At 35.3% G+C, this 17,454-nt stretch overlaps 1 protein-coding gene across 1 annotated transcript; it reads right to left on the reverse strand.

The window, feature by feature from the left end:
* Positions 1 to 7,578: 7,578 nt before the first annotated feature.
* LOC123538074 (uncharacterized) lies at positions 7,579 to 13,328 on the reverse strand. Its single transcript, XM_053529763.1, has 2 exons — positions 12,252 to 13,328; positions 7,579 to 7,670 (listed from the first exon to the last, which is right to left on the reverse strand). The coding sequence occupies exons 1-2, from the start codon at positions 13,237 to 13,239 to the stop codon at positions 7,579 to 7,581; spliced, it is 1,080 nt and encodes a 359-aa protein (XP_053385738.1). The 5' UTR covers positions 13,240 to 13,328.
* Between the last annotated feature and the right edge of the window lie 4,126 nt (positions 13,329 to 17,454).

Genomic DNA, 17,454 nt, shown 5'->3' on the forward strand with positions numbered 1-17,454 from the left:
CAAACTTTAACATTGACTAAAGTTTTACAATCATTGAACATGTTCTAAAATTCTCAAACCACCATTAGAACAGATTCAAAGCTTATCAAATTGGTCAGTGCCATTAATTCACATTACCTGATTCTTAATGGGACATCATGCTGACAAGACAACAAGCCTGAAAGTTCCAAATCAAAATTGATTCTCCAGCTACCCCTTGTCCTATAACTGTATATGACAAAAGAAATAAATACTTACTTTTGCAGAGATATTCAATAAGTTTGACTGGACATCAGACATTTGCATGAGCAGAACATAATTTGAAACCACTTTCAGTCTTAAGATTACTGTGACCTTGACCTTAGACCAGTTCAGATATTTCAACCCCCAAATATAACCAGACAAAAAACTGATGAAGAAATTTATGTAACTATATCACAGCCAATAGCAGGTAATGAATATTGATACAGCAAAAACAGAGACTGTATACCTATCAATAAAAACACCACAATTCCCTCAGTACTAACAACTAATATGTTATTTTCTGATCTTAAGAAATTGATTACCAAACAGCTTTCTCTCCTATATCAAAAGATAGATTAATTCAATATGTCTGTGACAAATTAATGGATACATGACAAACGAGGAGTCAAAGACAAAACACATGAAGCATCCCACACTGTTCCACAATAATACAGTAGATATTGTAAGAATCTTTAATTGGTTGAAGGTGCGAATGGAAATAACTTGCTACAGGGTAATTGTTTAGGCGGTAACGAGGCTCTGCCAAGTTACACCAAAACAGTAACCAGAGAGTCAGATATTTCCATCCGCACGTTCAGCTGAGTGATAGATTCTTTTTCTTGCATACCTTATTCTTCAATTAATAGAAGAAACAAAACAAAACAAATGCTTTTCTTCTACGGACTTTTTTTTTATAGAAGTGTATGAATTTACTCAATTATATATTCATAAATTTCAGCAAGAGTTTTTCCAGCACTGTCAAATACACACGAAAATTCTGTCTGGCATGCAAGGAGGCCTTTTATATAAGATATGACCAGCTTGAGTAGTCTCATATCTGTATGCATCAGGGAAGTCTGTATTCAGAACGTAATATGCAAATTTAAAATAATTCTGTCCCTTTTGTTCTCAAAATATAGATATTCAGAGCCATAGAAGATCAAATCAGAATATATAGGCGGAATCTAAAAATATCAAAGATAAAGAGAATCTAGTTGGCAGCCAGACTGTAACCATTAGGCTCAGTAAATTATGTAATTAATGCAATTATGATATATAATCATGATATAATTATGTAAATATGATATTAAGGTAGTTCTGCACATTCAGATCAAAATTTTTTCTACAATGTAGAATTTGATTAAACCCGGATTTTTCAAAACTTACACACGAAAACCTTAACTTGAAACCCTTAGCCTGCTGGTGGCAATTGATTCTGCCATAGCGACCAGTGCAGAGCAAGATCAGCCTGCATATCCATGCAGTCTGATCATGGTCTGCGTTGTTCGCCATTCAGTCAGTATCTTTTTGGTAAGCACCCCTTTTAACAGTAAATAGTAGTTCAAATTGAAAGATGGACAAGTTCATTATAGAAATTTAGCAGGGTATTGCTTTATGAGAACCTTTATCAAAACAATGTCATCGAAGTTTCATATTTTACCTTCAATACAATTTGTAAACTTCCAGTAAACCAGAGGGAATAGTCGCCGTTATGAATATTAGGACATCATTGACATGAATGCATCTTTTTTGTATTATTGAAATAATGTATATTTTAATTGATCTGTTAACTGCACTGCATAACAGTTTATCCATGATTCACCCACAAAGATCTTGATGTTAGATTTTTTTCAAATTTAATTTTTGTGGTCATTACCACTATCAACACCAGATATACAAAATGTCATCCCCTAAACCCTTGAGTATCACAACTGCTTCCCCACCTACTGCTACTATAGTAACACTGCATAAGTTTCTTTTTCCTTCACTTTTCCTCAGATTTGTAATGAACAACACATTTTTCCCACCCTATTAAACTGGAACTGATGCCATCCCCCAAATCTGAAAAAATTCCCTGTGTCCATCCCCAACCAGAGTTCCGGGCATTAACCATCTAGTAATCTCACACTAAAACAACATGAATTGCACTGCAATGATGGTGCAGCACCATGCAATTATGGTGGGCTATAAAAGACTGTGAACTCCACTTATTCCAGTGTTTCCAAAATAGAACAAAGTTTAGGTTGGAGGGTCCCTCAAATACAATAGAAATGATGCTAGGCTTAGTATGTTCTATTCAGATTTAAAGTAACTTGGTCCCTACACTATGTTCCCCCATTATCTCCAATTTCTTGTAATGATTACTGCCTTATACACCCTTGTTTTCTCTTCCAGTTTCAAGTCTTTTTTCCTCATGTTACAGTGCCCCTGTCTGCCTCATCACACTGCTTTGACTCTTTCAAGCAAGGCAGATATTTCACAGGGGCCTCCCTGGCAGAGTGCGGTTAAGGTCACTGTCTTCAAATCACTTGCCACTCATCGATGTGGGTTTTAGCCTCACTCGGGGCGTTGAATTCTTCATTTGAGGAAGCCATCCAGCTGGCTTACGGAAGGTCGGTTGGTCTACCCAGGTGCCTGCTCATGATGAAATAATGCACGGAGGGGCACCTGGGGTCTTCCTCCAACATCAAAGCTGGAAAGTCGCCATATGACCTATAACTGTGTTGGTGCAAGTTAATTCCAACAAAAAAAGAAGATATTTCACAGACAGAAAGACTGATGAGGTGTCATGGCTTAAATACAGATTATCTCCCACCTAAACATAAAACATTCGTTTGCTTTCAGTTAAAGATATTGGGATATGGAATTACAAGCAAGACAGGCTTGTTACAAACTGAACAAAGTTTCACTAACCCAGATAAAATCTTCCAATCAAGAATCTAGTCTTCTGTAAGAAGTGCTAATTCTAAAAGCCGGGAAGGTGCCCCCTCGCCCCCTCTGTCACTTAGGGATAAAATAGCTGAGCATTTGGGCAATGGGGAATAAAAATCTGTTGTTATGTAAATTTTAGGTGGAAACTGCTTTAACTGAAGGAAATTTTCAGAGAAGACGCCTGAAAACTGTTATGAAATTTAGTAAGGTATAAATTATCTGTCTGTAGTTACCAAAATACAAAATCTCCACTTAAGTAACGACTTCTTCACATAATCAGTCTTATCAGTATTGAAAGACAAAGTTAACGTCATTAACCATTATCATGCTGGACAAGATTGATTCTGCCTTTGCGATCAGTGTAGATCATGATCAGCCTCCACATCTGTGCAGTCTGATTATGATCTGCACTGTACGCCATTTATTCAGTATCTTTTTGCTAATCACCCCTTTTAGCAGTTAATATTACTGTCCAAATTGAAAGATGGACAAGCTCATTATAGAAATTTATCAGGGTAAGGGTTAAGCTTTAAAGGGTCAAAGTGTCACAGAGAAGATCTGTCCCATCCAGGGACCAAGCTGGCAACATCTAGATTCCTAGTCTTGTGTGCTCTCAACTGAGCTCTCTGGCAGGCTCAGGAGAGCATGAATTGAACCTATGACCTCTTGGCAGGTACAAGCATATGCCCTTCAGCTTACTGTGATCTATTCTTGATATAACATGCACAAAAGTACAATAAAGATATGTTTCAATAATCTGTTATACATCATATTACATGTATATGGAAATATTGCAAAAGTATTTGCCACCTTCCAAATGGATTGAGACAAATACATGTATACCAGAACAGTTTGCTCCGATGTAAAACATTATTTTTATAGATTATCTTTGCAGTTTTTAGCAGATTGTTTATGTCAACAATCAATGATCTCAACGCTGGATAAAAATACTTTACAACATGCTGTAAAGTTCTTTTTTTTTGGCATAATATAACAATCTTGTACAAAATGCACATTTTATTCATACATGGTTCATTTTTTCAGCAAGTAAACAGTCAAAACTGCAACACCCACTGTGCAATTATCATTTTTACTGCTGAATCTTGAGGTATGTGGTTAAGGTCGCTGACTACAAATCACTTGCCTCTCACCGATGTGGGTTTAAGTCTCCCTTGGGGCATAGAATTCTCCATGTAAGGAAGCTATCCAGCTGGCCTACGGAAGGTCGGTGGTTTCTACCCAGTTGCCCGCCAGTGATGAAATAATGCCCAGAGTAGCACCTGGGGTCTTCCTCCACCATCAAAAGCTGGTAAGTCACCATATGACCTATAAATGTGTTGGTGTGATTGTTAACCCAATAAAAAAAACAAACAAAAAAAGAACAAAAAACTGCTGAATCTTTTAGTTGGTAAGTAACATGTGTCAGTATTAGGTGCTTTTTTCTTTTTTGAGTTCTATAATCAGTCTAGACTGATTAATTCTCTGCCTAAATTAAAAGACTCCCTGTCTTAAATGACTATGTTTCATCCTGCCAAACTCATGTTCCTTTATAAATAAGCATAATTCAATTACTCCCTGTCTGCTGTACTTTTCCTGTCCCAAAGTTCTCTATTGGCTGAGTCAGATTACTTTCAAGTAAGTAACGATTGAGAAGACCTATTTGTAAAGGGAAATAACTGCATTAATCATACTTCTTGCAAAATCTCATCAGTTGTTTTAATAAACACGGTGGACAAAATGGGAAATAAACTGTTCCAACTCTATAACACAGTTTCCACTGACGCACATTTTTGTGCATTTTAGCACAACATATTCCCAAAAGACCCCCCAAAATAATTCTGAATGCATCCTTGATGACACAACTGAACTCCCAACCAAATTTTAGTGGTGTATATGTTCGTACCCAAGTATATAAGCACTAGTTCAACTTTAATTCTCAGGTACAACTTCAGGGTCTGTATACATTGTAAACCAGTCTATACTATGTTTTAGTGGTGTATATTTTCATACCCAAGTATATACAGGGCCGTCGCCGGCTTCGAAAAAGTTGTCCGGCCATGGGACGTCGAAGGCGTCTCGCGAGTGCCGAAGGCAGGAGAAGGGGAGAGCAGGAAAGAGAGAGAGAGAGGTGGGGGGTGTTCCCCCTCTCGTAAGGGGGGTTTGGGGGGTCTCCCCCGAGAAAATTTTAAGATGTGTAATGCCCGTAAGTTCGTTTTCCTTGCATCTTGAAAGCATTTTCCTTAAGATTTTCAGTCAATTTTATAACGGTTTTCAAGGATAACTATTGGACATTTACCCAATGGTGGCAAATTTAAAAATGAAGGCTTTATCAAGATTCGAACTTGACAAACTTGTCGTCTATGTGAGCAACCATACCACCCTGCAAAAAGCGAGGTCATTAATTCATCGTAATGCAGCCCCCACGATCTATTGGTGAACCAGAAGGCTGAAAACTTCTGTTCAGACGGATTTTTGACCAAAGGTGCGTTTCGGAAATTTAAATTTTCTTAGGTTGATTTTTGGGAAATTTTAGGTATGTCCATTTTGCAGCATACGTTAAGCAACAAGTTAGCATTACGGTTCAGAATTTTGAGTAGATAGAAACCGAAGTTTATTTTTTTTATAGTTGAGATGTATGTCGGCATTTTATTTGATTTAAAGCAATTATTTAAGATTATTCAACTAATTAGAAGAAATTAGCTTTCGGTTAGTTTTTTTTTAAATTATTACCACGAAAAACAATTGTTTCCAACTTTTTAAACATACACTTTTTTTTTTTTCCATCAAAGCAATTATTATAGATTATAAAAAAAATTGCCCTTTAGATCATACCAAAATTAATGATATATCAGATAAGCTTTTAAAATTATATTAATCCAATCAAGCAGGGTCTTTTACTTTGACACGAAGAGTGCCGAAGTTTCACACCCCGCGGGCAATCATAACAGAAACCGCTCGTTGCCGATAATTACAAGGCAATATTTCGGCACTTTTAAATCTAAGCAAAAGCTGATTTTAGGCGAAAAAAAAAAAAAAATGGTACGGCCGATATCATGCTCGGGCAAAAAAGTGGTCCGGCTATGGCCGGACTGGCCGGACCGCCCGCGACGGCCTTGATATAAGCACTAGTTTGTTTGTTAATACAACTTTAATTCTCAGGTACAACTTCAGGGTCTGTATACATTGTAAACCAGTCTATACTATGTTTTAGTGGTGTATATTTTCGTACCCAAGTATATAAGCACTAGTTTGTTTGTTAATACAACTTTAATTCTCAGGTACAACTTCAGGGTCTGTACACATTGTAAACCAGTCTATACTATGTAAGAAAGGAGACTGCACTGGGAGTGTAACAATCTGATACACTGGCTCATGATGGCTTTAACCATTCAACAAAATGGCACAAAAACATATCTTTTCTGTTGTCTGTTGTGTGCTACTGGTCTTTTGCTAGAAGTAGTGCTTTAACATACATGGCTGACATTTTATTGAAAACATTCAACCATAAAATGAAGTCCCGGCTGTGTTAGCATATAAACACAAAGTGTCAGACCACTCAAAGTATATTTATCATTACATTTAATTCTCTTTCCTCCTTTATAAATAGATAATTTAAGAAACGACACCCTAAAATTGAAAATGACCCAAGGGATATAAACTAGCTATTTTTTATTTAGGGGCCCAGACTGTCAAAAATAAATGTTTAACATTAGGTATATGGGCATTTTCTCCAACAAATTAGAGGCCCAGCTCAAAATCTATGGCCATGGGGTACTGGGCCCCAGCTTATTTATATCCTGCTGTAGGAGAATATTAGTAGAAACCCATTTGGGTCAGAAAGATGCAGATCTATCCAACTGTTACAAAACTTATAGAAGCAGGAGCTTATGTCAGAAATTTTTTCTACGCATCCATCTTTAAATTTTTTTTTTGAAAAAATTATCATCAATTTGTCACATCATGTGTTATCTCCCAATTATATTACAGAACAACACATTTATAACAGAAAAACTGAATTACAGGGGAGACAACACTGCAAAGTTGCATTTACTATCATTTTACTACTTGTCTCCCTTCGGCAGAGTACAGTGTAGGCAAAACAGTGTGAATACTTTAGCCCCAGTAAATGATACATTTTCAGTCTGAAGAAAAAACATGATAGTGTCTAATACTTCAGAACAGCATCTAAAATAATGAATGTACAAGTATTAATGGGAACCTCTAGGAGTAAATCCTATCTATGTATATGTCTACCTTTCCTGAAATTATCAAAAGTTTTGATTTCTCATCCAATTTGCATACAAGACTTTTTTTGAAATATTAAATTCCCTTTATTGAGAAAATGTCTGCACAAACATCTGCACAAACATATATTCAGGAAGTGTACTCGATTAATATGTCTCATTAAGCCTGCAACGTGTGTATGCATACATTCATTTATGCCAACAATGAACAAGGTGACAAAAAACTTCCGTATATCATTGTTTTCCAAAGAAGTCTGTGCACATAAAAGTAAATGCATATGGACATAAAATTGACTAACCAGGTAAATCTGAAATTCATTTTTAAGGATTCCAAATTAATTCTAACCAAACAATATGCCCGAGTACTATTTTTAAGTAAAAATCTCTTTGGAAAACAATGTTATTGAATATTTTTATGGTCCTCACCTTTATCTTGTATCTTTGATCTGCTATTACTTTTCTCAGTAACACTGTTTTTCTTCTTTCTGTCTGCTGTAAAGAAAATTTAATCATAAATTAGAAGATGCTTTTATAGAGAAAAACAAGTGTTTCCCCCAAAGCATAGTAATAATAGGCAAAATAATAGGGGACAGGAGCAAAAGTCAAAGAGACACTGATGATTTGCTTAGTGACTGAAATGCAATAGAGATTATCTACTTAGCATGTTATGGATTGAAAATGGTTTTCCATGATCTGGCCCCTGTGACCTTGACCTATGAAAGGATGGGATCAAGATAAAAAGGGTCATCTACTAGGCATGACCAATCATCCTGTGAAGTTTCAACATTCTGTGTCATGTGGTTGTCAAGTTATGGAATGGAAACAGTTTTACATGTTCTGGCCCTTCAGAAATGTTTTTTCCATGTTCTGGCCTGTGATCTTGACCTTTGATCGAGTGATGCCAACAACTTAAGGGGTCATCTACTCTTAAGACCTATCACCTATAAAGTTTGAAGGTTCTGGGTCAAATGGTTCTCAAGATCAGAAACAGTTTCCATGTTCTGGCCCGTGACCTTGAACTTTGATCGAGTGACCCCAAAATCAATAGGTGTCATCTACTAGAGCATATCCAATCATCCAATTTAGTTTCAACATTCTGGGTCAAGTAGTTCTCAAGTTATTAATGAAAATGGTTTTCCATGTTCTGGCCTGTGACCTTGACCTTTGATCGAGTGTCCCCAAAAACAATAGGGGTCATCGTCTCCATAAGCCCTATCACCCTTTAAAGTTTGAAGGTCCTCTGAATATCCAATCATCCAACTTAGTTTCAACATTCTGGGTCAAGTGGTTCTCAAGTTATTAATGAAAATGGTTTTCCTTGTTCTGGCCCCTGTGACCTTGACCTTTGATGGAGTGATCCCAAAATCAATAAGGGTCATTTAGTCTGGATGTCCAATCATCCTATGAAGATTCAATATTCTGGGTCAAATGGTTCGCAAGTTATTGATCAGAAACGGCTTTCCATGTTCAGGCCCCTGTAACCTTGACCTTTAATCTAGTGGCCCCAACAACTACAGGTTCATCTACTCTGTACGTCCTGTCACCCTATGAAGTTTGAAAGCTCTGGGTCAAGTGGTTCTCAAGTTATTGATTGGAAACCGTTTTCCATGTTCTGGCCCCTGTGACCTTGATCTTTGATCTAGTGATCAAAACAACTATAGGGGTCATCTTCTCTGTAAGTCCTATCACCCTATGAAGTGTGAATATTCTGGGTCAAGTGGTTCTCAAGTTATTGATCAGAAACGGTTTTCCATAATCAGGTCCCTGTGACCTTGACCTCTGGAGTAACCCCAAAACAAAAAATGTCATCCACTCTCATATAAGTCCTATCACTTTACTGAGATTGAAGGTGCTAAGTGAAATGGTTCTTAAGTTATTGTTTGGAAATATATGTGATGTAGGATGGACTGACGGGGCAAAAACAAAATTGAGTATGTCTCCCCCAGTGACAATAATAATTTGGAAGGATATGCACTTCAATTTTATATACATTTAAACAAGACAACAGTGGCAAAATGTCACAAAATAAGCCCATCACAGCAAATAATTTTATTCATTTATTTTTTAATTATTCTATTTAGACTAGTAAGATTTTCTCAATCTCAACTAATTCAAGGGAAATAACTCAAGAATATCAAAAATCATACTCTGTCTGTAACACAGACGAGCAGAAAGAGAGACAGACAGCAATGATTAAAAATATCTAAATTACATGTATTTCAAGAAGTTCCCTTGTTGTATACCAGTGCAGCCATCAGACAGACGAATGGCGACGGATATTATTCATATCAAACAGGTGCCGCGAAAGTCTTACAAATGGCGTAAATTACTCAAGGGAAACAAATCATTTATATTTGTCATACTGTCCCGTGGTCCTTTAGTTTTACTTAACCTTATAATATAATATACGAAAGACTTTCAAAAAAGAGAACGATTTGAATATACGAAAGACTTACAAAAATGAGAACGCAAATAGAATGATCCCAAATATACGAATCTAAGTCTGTTCTGTGTGATAGCGGCTTTACAGGTTACAGGTTACAGGATACAAAGTCATTTCCTGCTTTATTTTATAGAAACTGTTCAGAGCTCATTTTCAGTTAAATGATTTATTTATTTATTTATTTATTTTGTTGGGTTTAACGTCGCACCGACACAGTTATATAGGTCATATGACGACTTTCCAGCTTTGATGGTGGAGGAAGACCCCAGGTGCCCTTCCATGCATTATTTCATCACGAGCAGACACCTGTGTAGAACCACCGACATGGATGGCTTCCTCACATGAAGAATTCAACGCCCCGAGTGAAACTCGAACACCATATGCATTGTACTGTTATGTTACGGATGTGAACACTTTTAACTTTACTACTACTGCTAATTTTACATTCTAAGAAATTATTCTGTTGGACACTCACAAAACATTCGTTGACCAATGAGGTGTCATTTCCCCTATCAAATAGCCTTGGCTACATAGCCAACACATGCCCCGTTGAATCTAACGGATTTACCTATAATATATGCCCTTTGTTCGAAATAGTGTAAAACTTAACTATTTTAACTGTTGATTATTCAGTCTCACTGTCTAATTTTGACCTTGCAAAAGTCTTTTTCTTGTACCCACTGCGCGTCTTATACATTCGTATGTTATAATGTGTCGGCGCTTCATACATACAAGTTTTGAGTCAGTTTTTTCTTCTTCATCCACTGAGGCGTTTTATATGGGAAAGCATCGCCAGAGGTTGGGCAACCGAATGTGAAAAGAGTTTCATCCCTTGTTTGGTTCACAGTTCTTAAACATAAATGTCCTTGATAAGCAAATGATTAAATTTACCTTGTTTCAAGCGTCAAAACTTTCTTTAAAGGTTGAAGTGCAAACCAAAATCCTTTTAATATAATGTCTTAACTTAGCTAAAAAAATCAGAAGGGAAGTTTGGTTTATTAATGCGAGGATCCAGCTAACATTTCTAAAATGAGAATATGATGTATCATTTTCACGATGTATTGTATCGTGATAAAGAAGTTAATTAACAAAATGTCAAGCATAAACCTGTTGCAGACTGTCTGATTCAAGTATTTACCGCACACAAAAGTCAAACTGGGTCCCGATGTGTCCTTCATCACGACGAATTTGAAAGAGATATATTCATTAAAATAGACGCCTTAATTGATCAATTTAATGCCGGAAATATACGTGAGAACTAAAACGTACTTTGAACTAATAGATACTAAATGCAAAACATTATCAGTTATGTAAACTTGGTGTTATTTTCTGACACACGTTTGTATTGTCAATTATAATGTACAATTTGTCACGCAATTCAATCTATACTATAACTGAGAATGAAATGTTTCTGTCTTTGAGATCATAGCTTGTGACATACTGTCCAGTAGGAAGCACTCCCCCAGTGTTTTTGGTTCGAGACATGCATAGAAGTCCACCTGCTCAATAGGGAGAGCGCAGATCTATGTATCTCTGAGTCATGAGCTCGATCCCCGCGCGATTAGATATTCTCCGTACGTTGTGTCTAAATTTATTTGTCCTTCACCTATGATTCATGTAGGGAACTTGGTAGTAACATGTGGACAACAGGTTAGTACTGATGCGGAATCCAGGAATACTGGTTAACTGCCTGCCGTTACATAAGTGAAATACTGTTGAAAGATGACGCTTAAGCCAAGATACAGAAGCATAGAAACTTATCATCTTCACTGATTACGAAAACTACGACCCTTTTTCTGATCTGTATGGTTCTTAGTAAATGTTAATTGTTGTAATGTTCTTGAGTCCATATCAAATACTTCTTTCTAGGTTTCAGTGTTTTATTTTGGCTTTCAGATGTGACTACAACATGTTATAAAAAATCAGTTTAAGAATTATGAGTTACTAGTTTTGTCTTTATAGATCTATCGAAAATATAAATTATATCAGATATATATGGTAGCCTTCCTGTTTACGAACCATATTTCATGAGTTATTATTGATATTTGATAACTTTTTGAAACATTTCTTTTAATACAGCATCAACTGAAATGCACAAGTATCAATAAAATTGTAATTATTGTCAGAGCTGATTATCTAGCTGATTGAAAAAGGACACTGAGGCGGTTTTTTTTTGTTTAAGACATTGACATCTGGTGGCATTTAGACTGATGTTAATGTACAAGCATACTGTTTGTCATGTGCAATATATCTTGTGTGATAACCGAAGCATGTTCTATTACTACCTTCTAAACTGGAATGGGGTATCAAAGAATGATGACTGATCAATACCGTCAGATGTTCACCACCATATCAAAACAGATAGAAATGTTTGTAAAATAACAACAAAATCGGTATACTTTCTATACAAAAACAAGAACGATAACAACAACAAAAATACCCCAAAAAATCACTATACATCACGTGTCTACGGACTGAGTACGTGTATAAAGTTGTTCTACATACCTGTCACAAACGTATCTCACGCTTCAAAACCCACTTATTCACTTTGATTACTGAAACTTTTTCTCAATTTTGAATATATGACTATTTCTTCTTTAATATAACGATAAATGCACACATGAACTCACCTGTTTTATTTCCAACAGTATTTTCATCTTTCGTCGGCTTTCTCATTATTTTTATCTTAAACAACATTCCGTCTTTACCCTTCGTTGTATAAATTTTTTCTTCAAGCCATCCTGCTTTTTCTTTTGATCTGCTTGTCCACAACTTTTCATGTTTATTCTTATTTGCTTTATTTTTATCCAGTTTCTTTTTCTCGTTTGAAACATATCTGTTGGAGCTGCTTGAGTCTTTTCTTTTTAAATTTAAATCAGGCTTGCTAGATTTTTTCCTGACTTTTTCTTTATTTGGTATTGGTTGACTGGACCCTATCTTGTCACTTATCTCACACTTTTCATTTTCCAAGTTTCCATTATCAGCACATTCCTCGATGATTTCACTTTCTACGAGGGAAATATTGTCTTCGTTCTCTAGATCCAATTCATCCGCCTCGTTAATAACTTCCAACCATTCACCATCAGAATCTCCTGTGAGGCAATTTGAACTTAAAACCCGTTTATAAACATCATCTAAATGTCCCGTCATTGTGTCTGCTAAAATGAAACTGTCAGGCTGTGAGTATTCTATATATTCCAAAGGATCGGTTCCTACATCACAATTAACGTTTGTCTGCGAGCTTGCGTCAGTTTTATCACAGTCACAGTTATCACAAGACTTTATATCACTACTCTGTTTTGAGATCAATGTATTCACCTGTATGTTCAGACTTTGGTCAGTTGTTTCACTTAACACACTATTTTGACTTTCCTTAGCTTCATTACTTGGTTCAGTTTCAAATGTTTTGTCAGCCTCAGTATTTGATACAACCTTCTCTGTCGTCTTTTCTTTCTTTATCCTTCTTTCCTCTATCAGTTGAGTTGTTGGCAGTAGTGATAATCTAGAATTTGAAGGTTTCTCACTACTTCCAGACCTTTTCACATCTTCAACGGCAGTTTCTATGGCAATAAGACTATTTTGTGATATTATATCCTGTTTACCACTACATGACCCCATACCAGTTTATCCAAAAACAAATTTTTTATTTTATTCCTTCAAGTAACAAATTTTTGATGAAATTATAATCATAAGACGCTTGTTTTCCTTTCCATATCTGCAATGTAAAATAAGATTTAAATCATTAATACATATTCATGTATATTTAATTATCAACAATTTACAGTACTTCTGTCTTGTAATGGCATTGAAGGTTAAGAGTTTAAAAACCAACAAGTTTATAGCAGATACAGTTCTGACATTTACAGTTATGCCTAACAAAACCTGCATAATGTATACATTTGTTGGCAGTTTAATATTATGCAACATTAGAAGCTAAAATAACTAAAAGATATTTGAATAACAGCTATTGTTATAAATACTGTATAAAGTACCATAAAATTGTCATCAACAAATGAAACAGCGCTACAAAATACTGGTAACTTTGCGCAGATATTTCATATCCTGATGGGGTAGTGTAAGGTGCATCGCTATATAAATTTATGAAATTCTATTCGCTAAATCCCCCAAAGTTGTGTATCTTCTATATCATATTCAGAAAGTATATATACAAATACATTTTGGGAAAGGTCTTTGAAATCTCTTAACAGATAAGTACAAAAATATATAGGACACTTGAAGATGTCTCAACCATTGTCAATTTTTGACTGCGATATTCCGTATATCCAAACGTTTTATTGCATGCTGTATAGTATTCCCTATTGAAGGAACCGTGTCACAAATCTTGATATTTAAAACCCTTGTATATAGAGGGTTCAACGCAATACTGGCGTATCTACATATAATAATTATATGTAGATACGCCCTTATTGCGTTGAACCCTCGATATGTAGATACAGAGGGTTGTTATTATGACTGATTTCTTCCATTTCGTTCTGGCGTAGCGCCCTTCAAACTCGCCAAAACGCCAAACTAGTGCGCCGATACGAAAAATACGGTATTTGTCGTATTGGCGCGCTAGTTTGTCGTTTTGGTGTGTTGGCGCTCAGCAAAACGCGCCAACACGCCAGAATGAATTTGCAGAAGTCAGCCACCATAGGGTTGTGCCACCACAGCCATACAAAAAGGTCATAAAATTGGAAAAAATCTTGTTTTTTTTTCCAAATACTTCAGACTACTAGCTGTAAGCCTTGATGGATAAGCCTAAGACATTTTCCTTTATTCTAATATGCTTGTCTCTGTTAAAACACGCTTACGCTAGAATGACGTCACCTTAACGTGCGGTGACGTCAAAGTTTTTGTTGCGACCAAGAAAGAGCGCTACTATATTTTATCTACTGTTTTAGATTAAGGAGGTAGGTTACCTTCATATTTGTATGTGCGCATGTCCAAACGGAAGCTAACATGACGATTTACGACGATGTTTACGACAAACTAAATGTGTTTGTATATTCATTCTTCTGAAAACAAATCATGAACCTGTCTTCGATCTGATGGTTTATGGTTTAATAATGCAGAAATAATGAATAGATTGCCGCAGAAACACTTGAAAACAATGTTGCCTTAAAATGACGCCACTGACGTCATGACGTTACGTGTCAGTTACCGCGCAAAATTAATAGCTTTTATCTTGAAAGTACGTAATCTGTGCATTTTCTCTTAATTTTAACTATTTTCAAATAACCATTTTTTGCTGAAATATTTTTATGAGTCTTTTGCTCTGAATAATAATCAATATTTTGCTTCTTTTATGTAGTTATATTGAAATGTTATGCGGAATGTAATAAAATGGATGATGGTAACCAATGTTATTTGGAATATAGTTGGGTAAAAAGTTACTTGTTACGGCCATATTATATAAAAAAATCTAGCAGTTTGATTTGTAATACTTATTGTTCAGGTTCCGTTGATAATTTGTTACTTATATACTAAAACTAAGATCTAAAATTGTTCAAATTTCAGTAGAAAATTATGGTTTCTTGAATTGAATTGATGTTACCATGGAAACGAAGCCCGTGACCTATGTATTTAAATGTAAAATTCAAAACCGTTGACACTGGCCTATTTAAGAAACACAGCTTCGGCTTTTTATTTTCATTTCAACAATATCCATGAGAATAATAGCAGCATGCTGAACGATTTTTCCATGAAAAATGCCAGATGAGGGGTACTGCTGTAAGTATTCTAAGCTGTGAAATTTGTTTGAATAAATGCATATAACACGAAAATATAACTTACGTTACAAATAATATGTTTTATAGCTACATTAACTAGAAAGATAATCTTATTCAATATTTTTTTATAAGAAGTTACGACAAAAAGCAAGATATAAGCTATTTTAAACATCTCTGTTGCCATGGTTACTTTAAACTTGAAGAAAAATAGGATACAATGTAAAGTGCTTGGTATTTTGCTAATAATATTACCCAAATATTCCATGTCGGTCATTAACAAAATGGCACTGAAGCCTTCGAAAACCCCTATTTTTATACATAGTTGTTTAAAAATGAGAGAAAATGCGTTACCATGGAAACACGAGCCCCTCGACATACACATTTTAAGCTTATATTAGAAAGCTAACGTGCATACTAGTAAAATTATCAATTATGCAGACTTCTACGGATATCAATGAAACTAAAATACACTGAAAAGTGTTAAATATCCGTATTTTCCTTCTTCTTTCAATATAAAATACCTTTGGAGGGTCATGTTCTTCAAACCTGGATAAAAATTGAACTTGAAGGGACAGAGACAAACGAAATTGAGATTGTAGCAGTTAAAACTTCATATTACACGAAATACAAAAAATTGCTGCGGTTCAACTAATCTGAATTTACCCTTGTAACAAGGTAACCTACCTCCTTAAAGGCATATTAAAATCGAAATAATTTATAGCAAAACCGTGTTTTAACACTATTTATACACTCGGGCGGTAATACGTCGTACAAATAATTATTACGCCCGACGTATAACCGCCCATCGTGCATAACTAGTGTTAAAACACTCTTTTGCTATAAATTATTTCTTAAGTAAAGCATATTTGTCGACCTCCCAGCTTTTTATGTTGGAGGAAAAGCCCATGTGCCCTTCCTGACATTATTTAACGCACAGGCTATCACATCGGTAGAACCCCACCAACCATCCGCAAGGCAGTTGGCTGTCTTCTTCACATGAAAGAATTCTACACCACAAATGAGAATTCGAAACTAAATCATACATTAGAAATGATTACAAGTTAGCAACCCTTAAGGCCATCTCAACACTCAAAGATATATGCCGAATGCATTTATTCAGTCATATTTGGCATTGGAACAATTTTACCAGAATTTTACAACAGCCACTATAGAATGTGGTTTGTCTTTTAGACATGTATTACAAGCAGATACCATGTTTAGTTTGACAGAACTCTATTTTTACATTATAGTAGATGTACATATATACCACAGTTTAAATACAAGAATAGGTTTCTTTTAAATCATCAGAAATTGACTATATAGGAGATTCCCTTATAAGCATTTAACTTTATTTAATAACAAGTAAAATATAATTTCTTCATTAGTACATACAAATTTCTACAAGTGCATGTAGTTTGTCTCTCAAAAGGATGTTTTTGTTGTTAATTGTTATATATAGAGGATTTGATTTGTTTATCCGACCTTTAGTACAGTCATACAAGTTTTACCAAACTTTTGCAATAGATTATATACACCTGTGATATGTTTAGAGAACTTAGTCTAGCAGTTGTGATGTGTATATTATTAGTGTCAGTTCTATATTTGTGAAAGCACTGCTAGTATATGTTTGAAAATTTTACTTCTTGTATACATGAATTTCTAAATATAATGATATACAATAAAATATGTAAAAAGATCCTTTGGAAGCAAAGAATGCAACCAAGAAGAATAATAGCAGACTCGGTTTGAATGAGTCTGTTCATGAGAGGTAATGAAATGTGCAACACCTCTCACGCCCCATGGCACCGGCTTAAGCGGAACTCTATTACACATATGTTGAATGGACTCCATGATCCCAAAGGACCAGAAAATATAACACTGAATCCAAGTACGGGGAGACTTTTTACAGCCGCCACACGGCACTTAAAAGTTGCTGTTGTGATATGTAGTTAATAAAATATGTAAAGTACTTTTTAAGCAGCTATTTTTGTTTGAAAAATGGAATATTTATATGAATAAATTTCTTGTATGACCCTGGTATTTTTCTGCAACGATTTGATAGCACAGCTGTATTTACTATTTACGCTAATGCATTTTAATT

This window comes from Mercenaria mercenaria, chromosome 18 (assembly GCF_021730395.1).
Source record: "Mercenaria mercenaria strain notata chromosome 18, MADL_Memer_1, whole genome shotgun sequence".
Taxonomy (NCBI): domain Eukaryota; kingdom Metazoa; phylum Mollusca; class Bivalvia; order Venerida; family Veneridae; genus Mercenaria; species Mercenaria mercenaria.